This window comes from Pimephales promelas, chromosome 1, assembly GCF_988280905.1.
Source record: "Pimephales promelas chromosome 1, fPimPro1.hap1.1, whole genome shotgun sequence".
Classification (NCBI taxonomy): Eukaryota; Metazoa; Chordata; class Actinopteri; order Cypriniformes; family Leuciscidae; genus Pimephales; species Pimephales promelas.
This window is the reverse complement of record NC_142769.1, coordinates 46,128,144-46,150,940: the sequence shown is the minus strand read 5'-3', so window position 1 is coordinate 46,150,940 and position 22,797 is coordinate 46,128,144. Positions and strand designations below refer to the sequence as shown.

The following is a 22,797-nucleotide window of genomic DNA, read 5'->3' as shown; positions in this document are numbered from 1 at the left end:
TATTTTTTCTTAAATATACAAGCATGTGTATATATATATATATATATATATATATACAAAATAATTATACACAGTGCACCCACATATATTATGTAAACACAAACTTTTAGTTTGGATGCGATTAATCGTTGACAGCTCTAGTTTAATTACAAACTGGTGTCAGCTTTAAGATATAAAAATATGAGAACATTTTTGTTTATAGAGCCACATACCTTTTTCAAGAATACAGTAATATAGGCCAAGTTTTAATGCTGTTTTTAAAGAATATTGTATATTGTATTATACAAAAAATTGTATAGTCTCTTAAAGTACAATAATATTGTGACATTTTCAATTTAAAATAGCTGTTTTCTATTTAAATATATCTTAAAATGTAAATTTTCAGCATCATTACTCCAGTCTTCAGTGTCCCATGATCCTTCAGAAATCATTCTAATATGCTGATTTGTTGCTCATGAAACATTTCTCATTATTATCAATGTTAAAAACGGTTGTGCTGCTTAATATTTTTGTGGAAACTACCATGTGTTTTTTTTTCCAGGATTCTTTGTTGAACAAAAAGTTCGAACAAACAGCATTTTGAAATGGAAATCTTTTTTAACGTTATGAAAGTCTTTACTGTCACAAGTATAGAAAGTATTATATTATATATATCTTTTTTTTTAAAATTATATCTTACTACACCGAACTTTTGAACGTGGTGTAGGCTACAAATGTATGCTATAAATATTATATCAACGAAGTATCAGTAGCTGTCGGCTACTGTAACAGTAAGGTGATTGGATCTTTTAGTTCGTGAATTGAGCGCAAGAGTCGATTCGTTAATTAAGACAGTCAGTTCGATGGACTGGCCTCAGACCTCGGTGTCCAGAGTTTAGCTCCTTATTTGCCTCAACACACTGAACTGAAGTCTCTAGTATGCCTAGTAAGCAGTGACCCTCTATGGAGCAGGATTGGGCAGGACACCCCTGGTCAAATTCATTGAAAATCAAGTGCAACCGACTCAAAAGAACGATTCGCTCAAGAATCGAATTGGTTCGGTTCATGTGTCTGATTCGATAATCCGGTTGCAACGAATCTTCAGAAAGAGATTTTAGTGGAAGACTACAAGTACTTTTAAATTCCACATCAGCAGTTGCACGTATGTATCCATGAAACTATAACTGCAGAGTCGACGGACACCTAGTGGCATTTGTGCGTATTTATAATGCGCACTGAACTTACGGCTTTAACCCTCCCGCCGGCAGATGGCGACAGAGCCGCAGTAAAACTATCCTCCGTTACGAGATCAGCGCAGAAACAGCCGGTTGCTGACAGCAGGGAAGATGGCGGCGACAATGCTGAGGTCGCTCTCCAGACTCGGACGTCCTTCAGTCATTTTAAACAGTAACCTCAGCACTCCAGCCTGTGCTCTGCTTCAGAAGAGGTACTCACATTATTGTTACCAGTAGCGTGAAATTTAAGCTTTGGTTTCGTTAGATAGCGGCTTGTTTCTGCCAATGATATCAGGATTAGATAACCAGTGTTTGCTGCGACTTCGAGTTTCTGTCGGGCAATGTTACTTAACTGTGCCTGTTAACGTTAATTCTTCTCATTATTGCATGACACTGTTTAATTGCCATTTCCCCCTTCCAACAATGTTTTGATTAACTGCTGAAAATTAGCATTTAACGTTAGCCGATGGAGATGAAACATGAGCAGTAAACAAACACCTCCTAGTTTCAAACATGGATTTAAGATTTCGTCGTCTTTTTTTTCAAAAAATACTTGTACATCTGCTTTGCTTTATGTTTTGAAATGTTTGGCAACGCAAACACCTTAATATCTGTAGAAAGGGTGGCCTATAAAAAGTACTGAAGCCACACTGAATGTCATTGCATTAACATTAGATAACAAAACATCTAAGTTAGTCAAATGGCATTTATTTTTGAGGGGGGGAAGCACAAGCCCCGTTTTCCAGCTAAACATTTCAGTCAAATGTGTTTTGTTGTTGTTGTTTTAATTTTTTTAACGATTAAAATATTTCAAAATGAAAGTTTTGGGCACTTTTTTTTAAAGAGAAATCAAAATTATTATTAGTTTTTTTGTGGAATATTGCATGAATTATCTGTGCTCTGCACATAATTTTAAATATATAATAATATAATAATAAATAATCTTCATGTGCCCTCGTAATCTTTAATCAAAACGACTTCTCTGATGTGTTTACTGACATGAGGGCGGGACAACCTGTCTGTCACTCACATGAGATCGGCCAATAGCAAAACACAACAATCCAATTAAGTCATAATTGACAAAATCAACTCCCACCCTACTTTTTTTCCCTTGTTCTAGAAGTTTTTTAACTCGGATGTGTCACAATATGGAAGAAAAGATTCACAACTTTTCATGCCGATTTGAAAAATTAATAGTTTTATGGCATTAGATAATTCATAATTTATAAGTGTGGCTTACAAATACATGAGGCCACTGTGTAAATGTGGACACCTTGAAATTTTGTAAACTCGCACTCGCAATACTTGTTCTTGAAGTTTGTGTGTATATTATGTGTGCGAGTCAATAAAAATTCTCTTTTTTTTGTAGTATAAGTGGTCTACAGTCTAATTATATATTAAGTACTGAGTAATATTAAGCAACTACATGTACTTAGTATAGGGTTAGGGTAGGATTAGGATAGTTGCATGTAATTATGCATATTACTATGGTAAGTAAATGTAACAAGGACACTGTAACAAAGTGTTACCCATTTTTTAGGTATCTTTGTTACACTGTACTTATACATTAAATACTGAGTAATATTAAGTAACTACATGTACTTTACTATAGGGTTTGGTTTAGGGTTAGTCGCATGTAAATATGCACAATTTCTGGTTATTTAGTAACTTCATGTAACATGTATCAATGACATTGTCGAATACAGTGTTACCGTACATAGTGTTTAGTGTGTCATTTGGGACTCAACTAATGTGCGTTTCCTGTCTGTCCAGGCAGAAGCAATGGCAGCCAGATGTGGAGTGGGCAGAGCAGTACGCTGGAGCCGTGATGTACCCCAGCGCCATCACTGAGAAGTGGGTTCCTCCGCCTTGGAACGGTTGGTTTGATTTTGGCATAGTGACTTCCATATTTACACAATCACCATTATAAGGCCAACCACAATATTGAAAAGATCTTCATCTTTTTCAGATAAGGACCCACCAGCTGAGAAGGAGGTGTCCAACCTCACCATCAACTTCGGCCCTCAGCACCCGGCGGCTCATGGAGTGCTGCGTCTGGTGATGGAGCTCAGCGGAGAGTCGGTGAAGAAGTGCGACCCTCACATCGGCCTCCTGCACCGCGGCACAGAGAAACTCATTGAGTACAAGACGTATTTACAGGTAATTAGGACACTATAATATCAACTGCTTAATTCAGTGTGCAAATATGACATTTATATTCTAAAATAGAAGGTAGAAAATATTTGAGCCAGACCGATATTATCGGCCGATATTAGGCATTTTCCATAATATCGGTATCGGCAGTTATAATGGCCGATAAATTAATATTTAAAAAATAAAATAAAAACGGAAGAAACTCGCTTCAATCATCTCTCCTTGGCCTGTTATATTGAAAATGTATGTTTTACAATTTGCAGTATGATGTTATCTATTGCTAAATTATGGCTCATCATAGACTAGCTAACCACAAAGCAAGCTAATGCCACTATCATCAGTGGAAGACCGCTAACGTTAACATTAATGAGCTTGGAAACCACATATAACTTTTTCTGCCTAAATAAAGTAATGATTACTGTATTTATAACTAGCATATCTCTAGTTACAGTCCCTGCATTGTAAAATGTAAGTTATACTTGCGAGGAGTGAACATTTAGACACAGAGAAAAAGTATCAAACGTATCTTGTGCAGAAAAGTTAGCTTTTCTTTTACATGTGTGTGAAATCCAATAATATTTAACAAAAAAAAAATATCGGCCGATATATCGGATTTTAAAACCCAAAAATATTTGCATCGGTATCGGCCTTCAAAATCCTTTATCGGTCGGGCTCTAGAAAATATTGAAGGAGATTGGTATGAAGATGTGAAATGAACTTTGTCTTATTAAATTTGTGTATTAAGAAAAACTTCATGGACAAAGTTTTTCTTTTGGGGCATTTGTGATATATTTATGCAATACTCAGCATATCACAAAGTGTTTAAATCATATAAAATCAATCGTGGCATAAGAATCGTGATCATATCATATCGTAGGGCCTTTTTCCTCTGTAACATAAATACACAGCCACTTAATTCATGGAAAAACATTTTGTTTTGTTGCAAAATGTAGCTATATTATTGCCTAACACTTTATATAAAGTGGGATCCACGACCACATCGTGGCGCTCTATTGATACAATTTACATCTTTAATGTAATATTAGTCAAACTGTCTGTTGAGCTTTAAATTATAGAAATGTTATGCTGTTATTAATGTTATACGTCATTAATAAGCTGTCATTTATGATGTCTGTGATCATATATTATTGTTTGTAATGCTGTTTTGTGTGTTTGTGTTGCTCTAGGCACTTCCATACTTCGACAGGCTTGACTACGTGTCCATGATGTGTAATGAGCAGGCATATTCTCTAGCTGTGGAAAAGCTTCTTAACATCCAGGCTCCGCCCCGTGCACAGTGGATCAGAGGTGAGGAACAGAAACTAAAACACTTTCAATCTGGTTTGCATTCAGTAATCCAAACGAGATTTAAACCAATTCATTTTGCTAAATGAAATCCCCATAAATGTGCATAAATGATGTGACAGTTCCACGAGGAACTGAGTTTGCAGTGATTGGTTTTGAATGTGTCTTGATTGGCTATATCAGCTGCATAAATGTGTTATATGGCCTCTGCAGTGCTGTATGGAGAAATGACCCGTATCCTGAACCACATCATGGGCGTCACCACCCACGCCCTTGACATCGGTGCCATGACTCCCTTCTTCTGGTTGTTTGAGGAGAGAGAGAAGGTAAAAACATTTATTTGTTTTTACAGAAAAGTAAATATTAGGGATCGACCGATATGGATTTTTTAGTGCCGATACCGATACCGATTTTTTCCCCATCAGCCTTAGCCGATGACCGATACGGGCTGCCGATTTTCTTGAGCCGATATTTGGAGCCGATACATTTTGCTCCCTCAATTTACATCTTAAAAATAACATGATGTTAACAAATGTTACAGGTCTCAATTTAATAAAAGTAACATTTAATTAACTTCAAAAATTAATATTTAACAAATAGTAAAAACATGTGAGGTAGAACAAGAAGAAGTAGATAAACAATTTAACAAATATTAAAAACATAAAGTAGAACAAAAAAAGTTCAGTGCTGAAAATAAATATTTAAGCATAAATTAAATAATTACACTATTGCACACAGTAGCAACTAGCATAATAAAGTGCACAGTGCACACTGTACTTCATTTTAAAAGAAACGAACTATATACTGCATGGTTTCAATTTTTCTACATAAAATAAAATGAGCATGTCTAGTCTCTTTATATCACTGCGATGGCGAGGGAGACACACACCACACGCGTCCAAACCTCAGCCAGGAGAGCGCTGAATAAATCTCCCACAAAAAACACTGAACAACGTTGGCATTACTTAATCCTATGACCAGTGTTCGTTACAGCACCCGTATGCATACTAGGGCTGTCAAAATTACTCAAATGGCGTTTGCATATTCCCTCTAAAAAACATATTCGAACATCCCGTAGCGCGTTTTGTTGTTGGCGCGCATTACGTCAATAACAGGACACATTAATGCAAAGAGACATAACTACTAGTATTAGATAGTTTATTTGAGTTTAAACATATTTAACAACGTATTAAAAAGCAAACTAAATCAACTAATGGCCAAGACCGCAGAGCTTACTCTGTCTCGCCCTGGACTCGCTCAGGCACTCTCTCTCTCTCTCTCGCCCTCACGCTCTCTGCGCGTCGGTTAAATGAACAACAAACAAATGTTGAGTGCTAAACAAGAGTTTTGTGCAAGCAATTTAAGGTTGCGAGTCGCGACTCGTGTCCCAAATATAGCAGGCTTCAGTTCATTCAGTGATTGAAGTTTCACAGTATAGAACCGACAGTGAGCGCTCCGAGCGAGCTGTGCAGCTGTGGTAACGTTATTAGTCTGCAACCGCGAGCGTGTTTTTCCATATTCAAATATTAATTTTCACCTTCAAAATTAATACATATCCGAATGTAGAATATTCATAGACAGTCCTAATGCATACTGAACGGATAGCCTACAACTTAGCTATTTGCAGCTCCCTACAATGGCAAGCAGTTAAGTTTTATAGAAGAGGCATTCGCGTTTTCCATTTGGACCCACAAACTTGCTTAGTTGCAAGCACATAACAGTTATAGGGCGACGTGTTTCCATTTTCAAAGTGTTTGACAATATTTCAGCAGTCAAACATTTAAAAGATCCTTTGAAAGTTTAAGTTACCATTCTCGTGAAGAGCAGGTTGCACTCTGCTAGTGGGGGAGGGCGGGGCACGTGAACTGCAGCGTCTCTAGCAACACAGAGCTGCCCGTGGCCGCCTGTCTAGAAATAACGCCGGGGGAAAAAAAACTATCGGCGAACGCGCAGCGGTGTATCGGCCGATTCCGATACACGTAAAAACTTCAAATATCGGCCCGATATATCGGCCGGCCGATATATCGGTCGATCACTAGTAAATATGCATTTTGTTGGACTTTAAATGCGTTTAAAATTGTATTTTTCTGAGAACAGTAGTGTTGTAATGAGGTATAAATGAATATAAGATACATTTTTGTTTGACTGTATTGGTTTCGAATGTAATGTTTACAATGATGAGCCAAAACCAAAACCGTAATGAGCACTGCAGTCACAGGTGAAGCACATATTGTTGATAATCTCCTAACAAGGCCACATATTATAAGGTATTGGTAGTTTAGATGGAAAATAAACAATCAGTTCTCATAATCAACGTGTTGGATGCAGGATAAATGGATACAAATCTGAGATACTTTGACAAGGGCCAAATTGTTATGGCAAGGCGGCTGGGTCTGGCTATCTCAGAAATGGCAAGGTTCGCTTCAGGGGCCTGTACCATGATGGTAGTTGAACAAACTCAAGGTTGCAGGATTAGTTTCGACTTGACAAAACCAAACCAATCCGACCAGGCTTTGTTGCCTGGTACCATGATGCTGATCATCAACTTTCTCTGTCAACTCAGGCTTTGGTCCTGAGTTTAGGTGTGACACCAGTAGTGAACAGCCAATCACATGCTGAGAAAGAGTGAAACTCATTCAAAACTCATTGAAATTAATTTCTCACGAGAGAAGTAGCGCAATTCACTTATTAATAAAAGTATTAAAATATTAAGAATTAAAACAAATTTACACAGCAAGAAGAAAATAGCTGTCTGTGAAAGAGGACAACTAAAAGAAAGTCTCGCTACTGTATATCAGTGCAAGTAAAAGTTGTGAAGTTAGTTTATACAGTTGATAAAGGTAAAGAGAGAATTGAACATTTAAGCTCACATGTAGTCATTTTATAGCTTCATTTATTGATTCTAAAGCGTATTTATATTACCTTTATATACGTATTCATTTAAAATCTGCGTAATAATAATTGATGAACTGAAATTGTATGTGAGATCGTTTTAGGGTATAATAATTACAGAAATAATCTCTAAATCATACAAAAGTATTTACTAAAAGCCATGATTTTGTCTTTTAAAATCATTTGCGGTGGAGTGACTTTATCATGTCCGACATGTGACACTTTGCTCACAGCTGATTGGTCCAAGTTCGGTTTGCAACCTCTTAACCTGCCCCAGACAAGGTTAGCCGTGGAGTGTAAGTTACTATGGCGATGAACACTGCTAAAAGCCAAACCACTTTCATGGTACTTAAAACCCAGGGTTGGCACAAACTAAACTGAAACATAGCTAGGTAGCCACCCCTAAACCGGCTTCATGGTATAGGCCCCAGGTCAGCAGTGGTGAGAATTTCCCAACAGTGTCCAAGGAGGGACAAACCACAAACAGCGACAGTGTTGGGAACCCAAGGCTAATCAATGCACGAGGTTAATGAAGGCTATCCTGTCCAACCCAACAGAAGGTCTACTGTGGCACAAGATTAATCAACAAATTATCTTTAGTTTCAGCCCTATACAAGATGATACTAAACTGTTGTTTAATTGTGTGGAAGCTAGTTACCATTGAATTGTCTGTTTGTTGGTATGTTGCAGATGTTTGAGTTCTATGAGAGAGTGTCCGGAGCCAGGATGCACGCTGCATACGTCAGACCCGGTGGAGTTCATCAGGTACAGTTCATGTTTCCATCCACTTATTTGTAGAGCCCGACCGATAAAGGATTTTAAAGACCGATACCGATACAAATATTTGGGGGTTTTAAAATCCGATATATCGGCCGATATTTTATTTATTTATTTTAAACTGGACATGATAGTCACAATTTTTGTCATGCTTATTTGAGTCAAGAGAACTGATGGTGATGTTCTTTTACTTGTTATTCAAGCAATGTATGTCTCGTGACCAACTCAACAAGTGTTGCCAACAGGAACGGTGTAGAGTGCCCTCTGGTGGACAAACTATACAACTCCAACAGTCATGACATGGTTCAAGTGTGTTTCGTCCATTTTTATTTCATTTTTGAAATATTCATTTATCGGCCATGATAACTGCCGATACAGATAGTTTGGAAAATGCCTAATATCGGTCTGGCTCTACTTATTTCTATGCAAATTTTGGGATATTGCATAAAAAGATGCCAAGATTCACATGAATACTAAAAAATGAGCTTAAAAAGCTTTAATATGGGCACATCATTTTTTATTGCCATAAGAGGACATGAATAAATTACAATGGAGGCACATTTACCGTATAAATCCTCTATGCACCAAAAAAAACTCAAGCGACTTTGCTTTAACAGTGGATGTGATTGGATAACTGGACTAACCAATGGATCAGTTTCATCAGACAGCATCTCAAATGTTGGTTTGATCATTCTGAAATATGAGACAAAATCTTTCTTCAAAATGGTTGGGTTTAGTTAGAATCGTCTCACACGATTGTATTCCCAAACACAAGGTATTAGCCACCGCGCGCTAGAGAACAATGACAGCGTGTATTGCATTTCGACTGTGTGCTCTGAGGTGCTAGTCATTTATGATGAGGAGTGGCTTACCCGATTGATGCAACTTCCATTTTTATTACAGATATTTTGTGCCACTTTTTCAGTTGTTCTTTTGCCGTATTCGCAAATGTTTATTCGATATTCCAGTTTTGAGCATAAGTCGGATTTGCAAATTTGGATGGAAACATAGCTACTCATTATAAGTCAAAAGTCCTTATCTTTTCTGGTTATACTGAAATGTTAAAACTCGTCTGGCCTGCTGATCACTTTTCTTGCAGGACTTGCCTCTTGGTCTCATGGACGACATCTATGAATGGTGCAAGAACTTCTCTATTCGCATTGATGAACTTGAGGAGGTATGTGCACCGAAATGCAACCGGTTTTAATCAAGAAAAGTACTAGTTAGTTAGTATTAAATATATCTCTAAAATGTGATATTTGTCATTCTTGGCATGTAGATTAATGTTTCTTTTTCACAATGCAATGGTTTCATTTGATTGGCAGTAATTAATTATATGGAGTTTCTAAATGAATTGTTTCAGATGCTGACCAATAATCGTATCTGGAAGAACAGAACTGTTGGTATTGGTGTTATTGGGGCAGAGGATGCACTCAATTGCGGCTTCAGGTAAAACTGTATTTTTATGAAGTCGATCTGATTGGTCAGAGTCAAGTGTCTCACCTGCATACACAGAAGTTACTATAGTAGATGAGCTGACAGTAAATAATGGAGACAGACCAATTTATTTATAAATCAAACACAAACAGGATCAGAAGCAAAGTAATAATTTGTGTTCGGGTCATTTTGACCCAGAGAAAATTAAATTTTTCCTGAAAATACTAGTTAAAGTTATTGCTTTGGACTGAAAGGGTACTGCATTTGTTCACAAAGCGTATAATAGGCATGGGCGGTATCCAAATTTTCATACCGTCAAACCTCCTCCCTATTTTACCGCGGTATACGGTATTACCGCGTGACTAATTAAAAATTACGAGATAAGGCTCAGGCGGCATCACACATGATGACACGTTCAACCAGAGAGTGTCGGTTCCAATAATGCATCTAAAAGCTGTCAATCAACTATTAGAAAACAGGAGATACACATTGTCTCACACCAGAGAATGTGAGCAGAGTGGTGATATTTCCTCTAGAGAGGGCAGCGCATTTCTGAAGATCACACGCCACGAGCTCTCGACGTGAGCGGAGTGGAGCCGAGATAAAATTATTTATTAATAAACTAGTGTTTTCTATGTCAGTTGCTGCAAAGATAAAGATTGCATTGACGATGCAAACTGGCATCTTCATGGTATGAAAACACGAATAAAGAGTAGCCTAATGCACACTTCATATGAATAAGCCTATAGCAGAGAGCAGCCCATTTCTTTTAGCTTGTAATTGTTTTGTTTAAAAGTATAGACATTTCAAGCTTACTATATATATACACTTCTCAGATCATTAAGACATTTATCTTATATGCCGAGTTTCAGTTCATGTATGAATCGCGCTCCAGTCACGCGTGTCCTGATTACTATCTTTGCTTTTTATTTATTAGCCTAATCCAGGCAATTCGTTGATGAAAAAAATAAATAAATGAAGATGCAATTTATTCAAAACGAAATTCGTTTAAAAGAAAGGCTTTGTACAAAACAAAACGTAATAAGTGGTCATAATCATGTCTGACTGACCCAACGTGTTTTCTATGTCAATTGCTGCAAAGATAAGGATTGCACGCAAACTCGCATCTTCGCGGTAGTGAACGCGAATAAAGAGTAATGCACACTACATATGAATTAGCCTAAACATAAGCAGAGAGCAGCCAATTTCTTTTAGATTGTTAAAGAAGACATTTCAAGCTTACTATATATATATACACTTCTCAGATCTTGTTTCTTATATGCGAGGTTCAGTTCATGTATGAGTCGCGCTCCAGTCACGCGCCGGCGCGTGTCCTGATCACTATATTTGCTTATTATTAATTAATCCAGGCAATTCGTTGATGAAAAAAAAATTAAAATGAAGATGCAATTTATTCAAAACGAAATTCGTTTTAAAGAAAGGATTTCTACAAAACAAAACGTAATAAGTGGTCATAACCATGTCTGACTGACCCATTCCAAATGTTTTCCGATAGGCTATTGCGCATTTTATGATCTTATCTTAGTCATCTCATGAAGTTCCCTTTTCATAAAATCAACATACATAGAAAAACATCATATTATTAAAAAAATATGAAAGGAATACGTTTTTTTTTTTCAAACCTAGCTTATATTTAAGCGTCACACGGTCCGTCCCGCTGTAGACTACATGCATGTGGCGTGCATGTGGTGGTGGGGCACAATTTTCAAATAATAATCGAATAATACCAGGCAATCTTTAAATATTATTTTTGCTTGAAATGCCCATCCCTGCCAAACTGCAGAAGTCGTGTTCTTCTTCGAGACCAAGTCACTCGGTGCGCAACTTGCCCTCTCTCCCCCACTCTCTCGTCACCACACTGTCACGTCATGAGAACCAGATATAAGCATTTTAGCCATTAAATAAATTGTATTTAAAACATTGCACTTATATAGGAGACAAGGATTCCTTGTCTCCTATTTAAGTGCATTGTTTTTTTTTTTCTGACGGTATGACGATATTGAAAATGATACCGTTGCTATTTTTAGATCCCGCGGTATACGATATTACCGTAATACCGCCCAAGCCTAGCGTATAACTACTTTTCAAATGTTTTTTGACAATTTGCACACTTTTTTATGGAGAGTTTTTAGGGTCAATTTTTGGCCGGGAACACCACAAGTATAATTTTGGGCCATTTTGTACAAAATAAAAGTTTTTCAAAACAAAGCTCCTGGTCAGTGTTGGGTAAGCTACTCTAAAAAAGTAATTAATTACTAGTTACTAATTACCTCTTCAACAGTGTAATTAGATTACTACTAATTACTCTCTTTAAAAAGTATTTAATAACTTTTAATTACTAATTACTTTCAAAATCCCATATCAATCTCAACCAGCTGAATAATGCAAGGATAGACATGCATCTGTTTTAATTCTTTCAAATAAATGCTATAAAATTGCATGAATTATCCTTAAACTGACCAAGGTGGAGAAGGTTACATTATAAAAACATACTTTTTAACATCAGACAACACATTTTGATATTAAACCCACTATTGTTTTATGTCTGATCTCATGACATTTCACACTTTTTTCATACATATTTTACAATAATTCATATGAATTTGTACGAGTGCGGTCGTACAATTTAGACACCTCATAAAATGCATACGAATCGCTGTGAGATCGGATTGATCTATACACAGTATTTACCTCAATTACGTCAGAAGTAACTGTAATTAAATTACAGATAAATGAAGAGTAATCCCTTACTTTACATTTTCAAGGGAAAAGTAATTAAATTACAGTAAATAATTACTTAGTAATTAGTTAGACCCAACACTGTTCCTGGTGAAACATTAAAGTAGACGAGTGTGATCAACAGTGCAATTTTTTTAGATTTTGGGATGTTTGTCTTAAATAACGTCTTGGTGAAAAAAAAGTCAGAAATACCCGTTTATATCTTTATTTTATGACACTTTGTCTGTTTGCGTCTGTAGATTTCTCCTAAATTCATCAAACGTTGGCAATCTAAATCATCCCGCTGCTCCACGATCGCTGTCTGCACCCCGTCATCACACACACCGCTAGAAAGCTATCTCTCTCTCTCCTGTACGATGCTGTCGGATCCAAATATAGTCATTTAATCATTAAATCTTGGTATGGTGAGATTATTCATCATCACGGCTCAAGTGATGTGAAAAATCACCCACAAGTCAAGTGCAGCACTGTATGTTAATGAGATGTTAATCTTAGACCAGTGTATCTGAATACATTTATTATTAATAATAATAATAATGATGATAAAAATAACTTGGCATGTTTTATAATTATAATCATAAGTACATAAATTGAAAAGTTTACAGTTAATCCTACACAGTACAATGTAATATTCAAGTGTACAATTTAAAGAGTATTACTTTGGGTTGTGTGTGTGTGTGTGACACATAAAGAGCAGCAAAATTGACAGTGTCAACCACATAAATTAGTCATATCATTAGATTTCTTGGAACTGAATGCATCAATTTTGCAATGAAATATTACAATAGATAGTCTCAGGACCTTCCTTCTTTGGCTGTGATACTATATAATATTGTCCCTGACTACACAACAACATTGTCATTTCAAGTTGAACATCCCAGCTGTGACTATATCTGGTGTTTTAGTAATTCATACCGGTTTTGAGCCTGATAATGACAGAGTATTCATTTTTTTTTTTTTTGGGTTGAACTATCCCTTTAAAATCTGTGTATGTGATGTTGTTAATTGTATACAGCAGCCTGATTGATGTTCACTGAGGATGTACAGTATCCAGTAACTGAACTCTATTGAACGATTGTTTAAGTCGCTCTTGATCTCTTTCAGCGGAGTGATGCTCAGAGGTTCGGGTATTAAATGGGATCTGAGGAAGAGTCAACCATACGACAAATACGACGAGGTGGAGTTTGACGTGGCCGTTGGAAGTAATGGCGACTGCTACGACAGGTGACCACACATGTCGATGTTTTCTGTTTTAGATTGGGTTTAAGAGTTTCAGGAAGCTCAATGACAGGAAATCTAAATGCAAAACCACAGGCTACAAATTGGTCTTAGACTCTGCTTAGCTTTCTCACCACATATGCTGATGATATCTCGTGTGAAATGTGGAGTTCCGCTTAAAAAAAAAAAATGTCGAGAACGTGAGAAAATCCGACTAAATTTAAGCTCAAATGAGGAGTTTGTACTGTTAAAAAAACGTTAAATCACAGATTGGTTTTGAAAATGTATTTTGTTAAAATATAGAAAGTGATGCAAGTATTCCTATGCTGCCTGCTTTTATATTGGATTTTACATGAACTTTCAGATATCTGTGCCGCGTTGAGGAAATGAGGCAGTCTCTCCGTATCATGCATCAGTGTCTCAACAAAATGCCTGCTGGGGAGATTAAGGTCGATGATGCCAAAATAGCCCCACCCAAGAGATCTGAGATGAAGGTAATGTGTTTGCAAATGCATCTTATGTTCAAATGGCAAGAAATGTGATATATCGTAATGATTTGATAAGCTTATTTAAAAGTGCAATGTGTCATTTCTGCACAACAAACTGTTTTTTCTCAAACTGCATTCTCTTATGGTCAGTCATACAGCCTTGCCCCAAACTCAAGCCATTGATTGGTTGAGACCATTTTTCTCAAACAAACAATGTTTTAAAGCACCACAGTGTTAAACAAAACCTTTAAATGGCTTAATTATAATTGTCTCTTCATAATCCATGGACGTTAGCCCCTGAAGGACATCGAAGAAAGTAGTTTTTGTTTATTTGGATCCCCATTAGCCTCTGCCTAGATAGTGGCTGCTCTTCCAGGGCTCCCAGCATGTTAAAATAGACAACTACATTATTCAACAACAATTAAAGTCCAGTCAATTAAACATAAAAACCCAAAATTCATTCCAACATCAAAATCAACAATTTATTATTGTGATTTTTAAACCACATTTTATATGTTAAAATAATATGTAATATCCATGTTTTCATTCCTCAGTCCTTTGTTTTGCATTGGTTTTTGAAACGGGAAGTAAAAAACAGCCTGGTTTTAAAATTATGATTAGTACTACTATACAAAAGTTGACCGTACAGGACATTAGGAACTCTAGGCACTGACATATTTCTTATAAAACAAATCGGACATAATCATGCTATCCTTCACCAGTGGCCAGCCTAAAGTTTTATACATTCTTGTTGTATTAGCCCTGCTGTTACAGTTGAAAGTGCGGCGCTGTTTAAGTCTTTACTTGATGCCCTCGACTCACAATGTGAGAAATGCAATGTTGTGGTAAGAAAAAATTGCAAACCTCTTCATGACTAATAGACCCCTTCCTATAACTCTCACCATATTTTTGTATCTGTTTTGACCACTTAAGCCTGGTGTATAATATAACACCAGACAAGTCTTATTTCCTCTACCTGTTTAATAGGCTCGTTACACACAGATGTAACTGTGGTTTGGATTTAAAGTTAGAATTTGATCCAAACACAATGCTTTTGGTTTATGTCAAATTTAGAGTTAACTTATTATTCCACACCCACTTTACAACTAATTGAAATTCCTCCATACATGACTGTCCGTGCACACTTTAAAACAAGATGAAGATCATCGGTAAAAACAGAAAATCATAATGTTCTTAAACAACTTCCTTGAGGCTTAACACATTTTACAACTTCCATTATAAAATACACATTGTCCCCTATTAGACGGATGCATTTTAAATCAATGAACAGTATGAGAAGTACAGTTTGTCTAGCAATAATTTATGATCTAATACATCAAAAGCTCAAATCTAACAGTACTGTTATTGTCACCAATCTGAGACTATAGTTATATACTATAGTTTCCAATAGTCTACCCTTAATATGAAGCGTTACCTATAAATATGAAGGTCACGGCATTACATTTACAGTTATCTACATCATAACTCTAAGTTTTTGATATTTTAATTTTATAAAAATGTAATATACATTTATAACGCTATGATCTTACATTACCTTGGCAGTAAATAACAATCACTGCAATAACGATTTGGATTTAAATAGAAAATGTGGAAGAGTTTATGATTGGATTGTTATCGCTGTGATTATTATGTTTGTTTGGTTACAGTTCTTCTAACTCTAATTGATGGAGTGTGTAGCTTTTTATTTCTTAAACAACCATGTAGGAAGACACGTCTTGGCCATATTCCAGGATGACAATGTCAAAAAATCAGGCTCAAATTGTGGGGGGAAAAAATGAATCATTTTCACACATGAATTGGCACCAAATTCTTTGAAAGTCTCATCTCCTGTTCACTACTATAGTTTACCCAACTATGGCGACTTCCTCTTCTGAAAACCACAAAAATGTGAAAATGGTCCGTTAAGATATGAGAAAACATTTCTATTTTATAACATTAAAGTCCCCGTGAACTGGAAGTTGCAAACGACTTTTCTCCAGTGTTGTGACGTATTTCTGAGAGAAGTGGAATACTAAATGGGGCAAAATAGTGGGCGTGGCTTTTTTTTCCAACTAGCACCTGATTGGATCTAGAAAAATGGGTGTTTCATTCTAAAATGGAGGATGACGCAAGTTTACACACGCTGTCAATCAATGCTCGCTGGGCGCTCGCAAACACACAGCAGCTGTCAGTTGGAGGGGCGTGGTTATGGATGTTAAGGAGACACCAAAACCATAAAGCCTACGTCATCGGGCAAGGTCCTCCAATGCAGAGGGGAGGGGCATTTTCAAAATTTGATTAAACATTACGAAGCCAAAATTTTTTTGTGTGTGGATTGACTTGCATGTATGAATTGTTCACCATAAAACGATCAATTTAGGCAAACAAAGTGAGTATGGTCAATTTTGATTTCATGGGGACTTTAAAAGCACACTTCGCCTTTTTCACGATGTTCGTGTCCTGTAACTTAAACTAACGTCCCTCTTGTCCTGCGATGTGTTTTGTTTTCATGCAGACGTCAATGGAGTCTCTCATTCATCACTTTAAGCTGTACACCGAAGGCTACCAGGTGCCTCCAGGGGCCACGTACACCGCTGTAGAGGCCCCGAAGGTGAGTGTGACAGCAGTGACCTGCACAAGAGAAATGGTTGTTCGGTGGTTTTTGCTCTTCTTTTCATCCAGTATGGTGAGGTTTTTGGCTAATTTCTAAGTCAGCATGCACATGTGGGGAATGTGGGTTTCTGAAGTCATTGTCTCTGTGGTCCTTTGTAAAGGTGTTTTTTTGTGGTGCTGTTTTTAATCCAACAGTGCCGCAGCACAGCACACGACCAGTGTATGTCTTATTCACGAATAAATAACTCTTACGATCTAGCCTTTATGTTAAGACCTCGTATGAACAACTAGTTAGGGCTAATCAGTCTTACTTTTTCGGTATCGATCTATGTGTTTACTGAATTAAAAATGAGTTATGAACAACCTTAAAGAAAGAAATTTGAAGTCAAATTTGTAAGACTAGTCTTAGCAGTTTATGCACATAAGGAATTAGACCCAGAATGGTTATATTCCCCATAATTCCCTTCCCTGAACTCATTTGTGTTGTGCTGCAGGGTGAGTTTGGTGTGTATCTGGTGTCGGACGGGTCCAGCCGGCCTTACCGCTGCAAGATCAAGGCACCTGGCTTTGCTCACTTGGTAATTAAATTAGTAATTGTTAAGGCACACACTAAAAATAATACACATTATAAATGTATGAATAATTAAAAGAACATTCACAACAATACAAAAGTTTGGGGTCAGAAAATCTTTTATGTTTTTGTAAAGTCTCTTATGCTCATTAAGACTGCATGTGTTTGATTAAAAATACAGTAAAACAGTATTATTACAATCTTTGAATATATTTTTTTAAGTGTAATTTATTCCTGTGAATTTTCAGCATCATTAGTGTCACATGATCCTTCAGAAATCATGCTGATTTGCTGCTCAGAAACATTTTTTATTATTATAAATGTTGAAAACAGTTTACAAAGTCTGATTAATTTTGTAGAAGCCATGAGAAACTCTTTCAGGATTGTCCGCATTTGTGTCAATTTAATGCATTATCGATTATTCTTTGCATTAATGTAAAGTAATAATTCCTTTTTCTTCAAAAAAAAAAAGTCATAGTTAAATTAGTGTCCCCAATCTTTTGAATAGTAGTGTATGTAAAAAAAGCTGCAAATACAGCAGGTTTGACCTTTTTCCTGTTTGTGTTGTGATGTCACCAAATGATGTGGTCTGTTTCTCTCAGGCTGGCTTAGATAAGATGTCTAAAGGACATATGCTTGCTGACGTGGTGGCAATCATCGGTAAGAACTAGTTCTTCACTCTCTTCTAGTTCAACATCTCAGTTCTGTCTGCTTTTTTAGTAAATACAGAGATTTGCATGTCACATCAATTTGTTGCTGAACTGCACATTTTTTTGAAGTATGAAAATTAAACGAAAAGGCCGGTAACAGTTGATGATAATAAAAAATATTTATTAGTGCTTTCAATCGATTAAATAAAATTAACTAAAATATATTTCTCTATTGTAATACTTTCCACAATGAATCTCTAAGATAATGTAGAAACAACAAAGACGGTACATTTATAATGCTCTTTTTTTTTTACTAAATTATCACACATTTTTTTGTAATGAATCGCACCTACCATTAAAGTTTTTAATATGCATGTACTGTAATACTTTTCACAATGAATCTATGTAGAAATGTAGATAATGATAATGTAGAAATACAGTACATTTAAATATTAAATGGCATCTTTTTGCTGAGCACTACGAATGAAGGCCAGGATCTCTGATACTGATGTCTCAATTACATGAATTTTAATTCCCCCTCAATTTTAGCCCTTAGTTATAGCCATTCAACGTTACAGTAAATTGAAAGTTATCAGTTTTAACATTAAATAGGCTTTAAAATATATAAAAACTTTTAATTTAAGCAAACTTAAAACAATCTTCACATAAACCCATTATAATAAATGTCACATTTAGCAGTGCCCTTCAATATATACAGCTTGATGCTAAGGGTTTTTTGTTTTTTACAGATTTTTACTTGCCCTGCTAAAATGCACAAAGTTATTGTTTTTGTTGTTTTTGACCCATATAACCTTAAAACTGCAAAAATTATAAAATGAACAGGCCTATAGACTAATCGGTAACACTTTACTTGAAGGGGTGTGCATAAGACTGACATGACACCTTCATAATCATGACATGACGTATGTCTTGAATATGAAGGAAGTTTTTTGCATGTTTATGACTGTCATTAAGTGTCATTCGCTCAGTTATGACATTTTTAATGCAAATATGACATTGTTTGAGATTTCTTTATGATACCTTGACATAAACCAATACATCATAACCTGTCAGTGTCTTTGTCATGACAACTTGACATTACTAAGACAACACAGCCTGTCATAAACATGACATAGCAGATTAATGATCAAACTTAAGAAACCACTTAGCATTATGGGTTAATATGGTTGGTTTTGACATTGGCTGTCATGAGGCCATTATGACCTTTTCAATTTATACCAATTTGATGGCGCAGTGGATAAGACACATGCCTTTGGTGTGAGAGACCCGGGTTCGAATCCACTGCGAGACACCAATGTGTCCCTGAGCAAGACACTTAACCCCTAGTTGCTCCAGAGGCGTGCGACCTCTGACATAGATATCAATTGTAAGTCGCTTTGGATAAAAGCGTCAGCTAAATTAATAAATGTAAATGTACTACTGTAGTTAAGGTCAGGTTATAATGACCTCATGACAGCCAATGTCAAAAACCAGCCACCTGACAGTTTAATGTAATGTTAACCCATAAAGCTAAGTGGTTTCTTAAGTTTGATAATTAATCTGCCATGTCATGTTTGACATATTTATGACAATTTGTTGTCTTGGTAATGATAAGTTGTGGTCATGATGTATTGGTTTATGTTAAGTTGTCATAACAAAGACATCTAAAGATGTCATAACTGAGAGAATGACACTTAATGACAGTTGTCATAAACATCCATAAAACTTGTCAGTCATGTCATGATTATGAAGGTGTCATGTCAGTCTTCAAGTGAAGTGTGCATAAGTGTGCAAAGTAAAGTATTCATTCTAAATATAAGAGAAAAGCAGAGTTCACTTCACACCACAACTATAATGATAATGGCACAGAGAAACTATATCATTGGAATCACTTTCAGAACGATTTATTTTTTCAGCTGATGACCAATAAAAACATAGAGAGCCATCAAAACCCTTTTTCGAGCATTTAAAGCGACAGACGACTTTACTGCAGTGCACGCTTAGAATAAACAGAACGATATCAACAGCTAATGTGGACGTCACGCTAATACAGAGCCACGATGATCCAGTTTACACAAATATTCTCTGTCTTTCTCCAAAGACTTCAACGATCCATTGAAGCTCATCCACATTTTGAGCTTCCTGTTATTTATATGCCTGTGAACACACAAAACAGTCAGACTGCTGTTTTATACATTCATATACTTGAAACCTTCATCATGTCCATTTCATATTCATCCATTTTGCTTGTTAATGGCATATTAAAGTTATAACAAACTCATAGATGTTGGTCAGTCCAGTGATATTATTGATTTTAAACATAACTCATGTTTTTTCAGTGAATCTTAAGTCCATCTGCAACTAAGAACAGTTTTCATCCTAAATGCATACACTTGATTTTGCAATGCAGAAGTGAGCTATTTCCGGTGAATGTGCGACCGCTATAGGGAAATAACCACTGTCACAATATTGTATCATCTATTTTGTTTTACATTATACTGTAGAAGATCATCAGCATAAAATATAGATAAATCCTCCATTATAAATCCTATCTTTTTCTTATTAGAATAACAAAGTGCTGTAAACGGTCAAACTATTTGCGCTACAAGCCAGTAGGGGTGTGGCAATATATTGCAATACAAAAATGCAACAATGCGTATTGTGGATAGTTCCCCCAAAATAAAAATTACTGTGTGAGGGGGAAAAAATTGCACAAAAGTGTCGGTGTCAGTACTACATTAAACTACTATATATATAATGTTGATTATAATGCATAATAATACATTGGGGGATATTTGTGTGTCCTGATAATGCCAAATGACTTGACCAGTAAAAAGTGTCCAGCATTATTTTAAATATATCTACATTTATTAAGTATATCTAGTCAGAAAAAGTGCAAGAATATTCGTCTAAAATAACATCAGCTTCAGAATCATGACTATTGTTATTCTGGTGTGACCATTGTCCTTGGGTTACAAGTACCGAGTCCAAGCCTATTTATTTAACCCTCTGGGGTTCTTCGTTTAACAGTCACACTCGGGGCCTTCGGGTCAAAATTGACCCGAAGGGCGGGATTCATATTTAAAAAAGAAAATCACAATTTTTTTTTTTTTTTACTTGTTTTTTTATAATATTTTTTATTTTATTTTTTGGTGTTTTGAGAAAATTTCAAAAATAAAAAAAATGTATAATTAGTATTAATGCAATAATTATGACCAAATTTCCCCCCATTGAATATAATAGAAAAAAATATATATCTTTTTATTTTTTTTAAAGCTGTATTTCATTTTGGAGTCAAGCCTAGGCCTCATAAAAGCAATTTTTGAAATTAGATGGATGTCATTTCGTGGACAAACTGAGCTTTTTAAAAATGCAAAACACATATATAATCTGAATTTTTTTGGTGTGTTTGTGTATAAAGGTGTGTTTGTGTGTGGATGTGTCTGTTTTGCACTCTTGATGTTTTATAGATTCACCCCTTCACTGTTGTGTGCTTTTTTTCAAGATCGTTGCTGATTTGTAGATCGTACGCACAAAAAAACTCCGTATTTTCACATTTTTGCCAATTTCCCATTCATTTCCTATTGACCCGAAGGTCCTGAGCGTGACTATTTTACGACCACTTAGACTTTTCAAATCCTGTCCCCAATTTTTTTGGGTGTTCATATACCAAGTACCATTAAAGTCACCAAGTTTCGGACCATTCCGTTGAAGCTACGATTTTTAACATTTTTTTATTTAAACGCCTATTTGAACCCCCGGGGGTTAAACCCACAATGTAATATCAAAGTTAGCATTTTATTCAACAGTACCTTTTACCACATGTCTTGGAGTATCGCAATAATATCGTATCGTGAGTTCAATATCGTAAAATGTATCGAATCGTGACATGAGGGTATCGTTACACCCCTACAAGCCAGTGTATTTCGAATTACAACACCACTTTAAAATAAAATGGTAAAAATACCAGTTTGCGATGAAATATAGGCCTAACTGGAAGAGGGTGAAACTGGAAGCCAGACAAATTGAAATTAATTAGAAAAATAAGGTGGCTAGTAGTGATGTCAACAGAGGAAGTATAAGGGATATTGCCGTTCAGCCTGCCATTTCCTCTAAGTATGAAACTGTTAACATTTTTCTTAATGCATTGTTAATGAAAATTAAACTGGGATAGGATGAAGAATAAAAGACACTTTTTTGCAGAAATATCTTCACAGTTACAATGGTGACCTGAAACAACCTGTCGTCTCTACCCACAGGCACTCAGGACATCGTGTTTGGTGAAGTGGACCGTTGAGGAGTGTCTGATGATGATCCTGTCTGTGCGATCCATTCTAGTGATGTTACGACAGAAGTACCTCTTATTTCTCTGTGTAAATGCTTATGAAACCTAATAAATATTTTAAAACTTGGGAAAAGCACAATTTCTTTTTCTTTAAATTCAGTGGTTGCTTTTATTACTAATGTGACACGCAAACAAGGAAGGCCACATTACAAGTGCTGTAACACGTATAACGAAAAAGTACTAATGCGACACAGAATCTATAAATGAAAAAATGCAATTAAACGGTTTTAAAGCAGCCATAGGGTCAAATACTGATTCAGCATTTCCAAGGATCTGCGGTCTGAAGCACATCACATGGCTTTCGGCCTTTTTCCTCTTCGTCACTTACGGGTGGGGGTGGTTCAAACTTCAGAACGGACATATTTTCACCACA

General features: G+C 36.1%; 1 protein-coding gene across 1 annotated transcript; it reads left to right on the top strand.

Moving 5' to 3' along the window:
* The first annotated feature begins 1,267 nt into the window (after positions 1-1,267).
* Positions 1,268-22,497, top strand: ndufs2 (NADH:ubiquinone oxidoreductase core subunit S2). The gene is made up of 14 exons (XM_039661591.2): positions 1,268-1,426; positions 2,988-3,091; positions 3,184-3,374; positions 4,556-4,676; positions 4,887-4,999; positions 8,256-8,330; positions 9,442-9,519; positions 9,706-9,791; positions 13,644-13,763; positions 14,122-14,251; positions 16,761-16,856; positions 17,353-17,436; positions 18,032-18,089; positions 22,339-22,497. Exons 1-14 carry the CDS (start codon positions 1,326-1,328, stop codon positions 22,374-22,376), a joined length of 1,395 nt encoding a protein of 464 aa, XP_039517525.1. The 5' UTR covers positions 1,268-1,325; the 3' UTR covers positions 22,377-22,497.
* Positions 22,498-22,797: the final 300 nt, after the last annotated feature.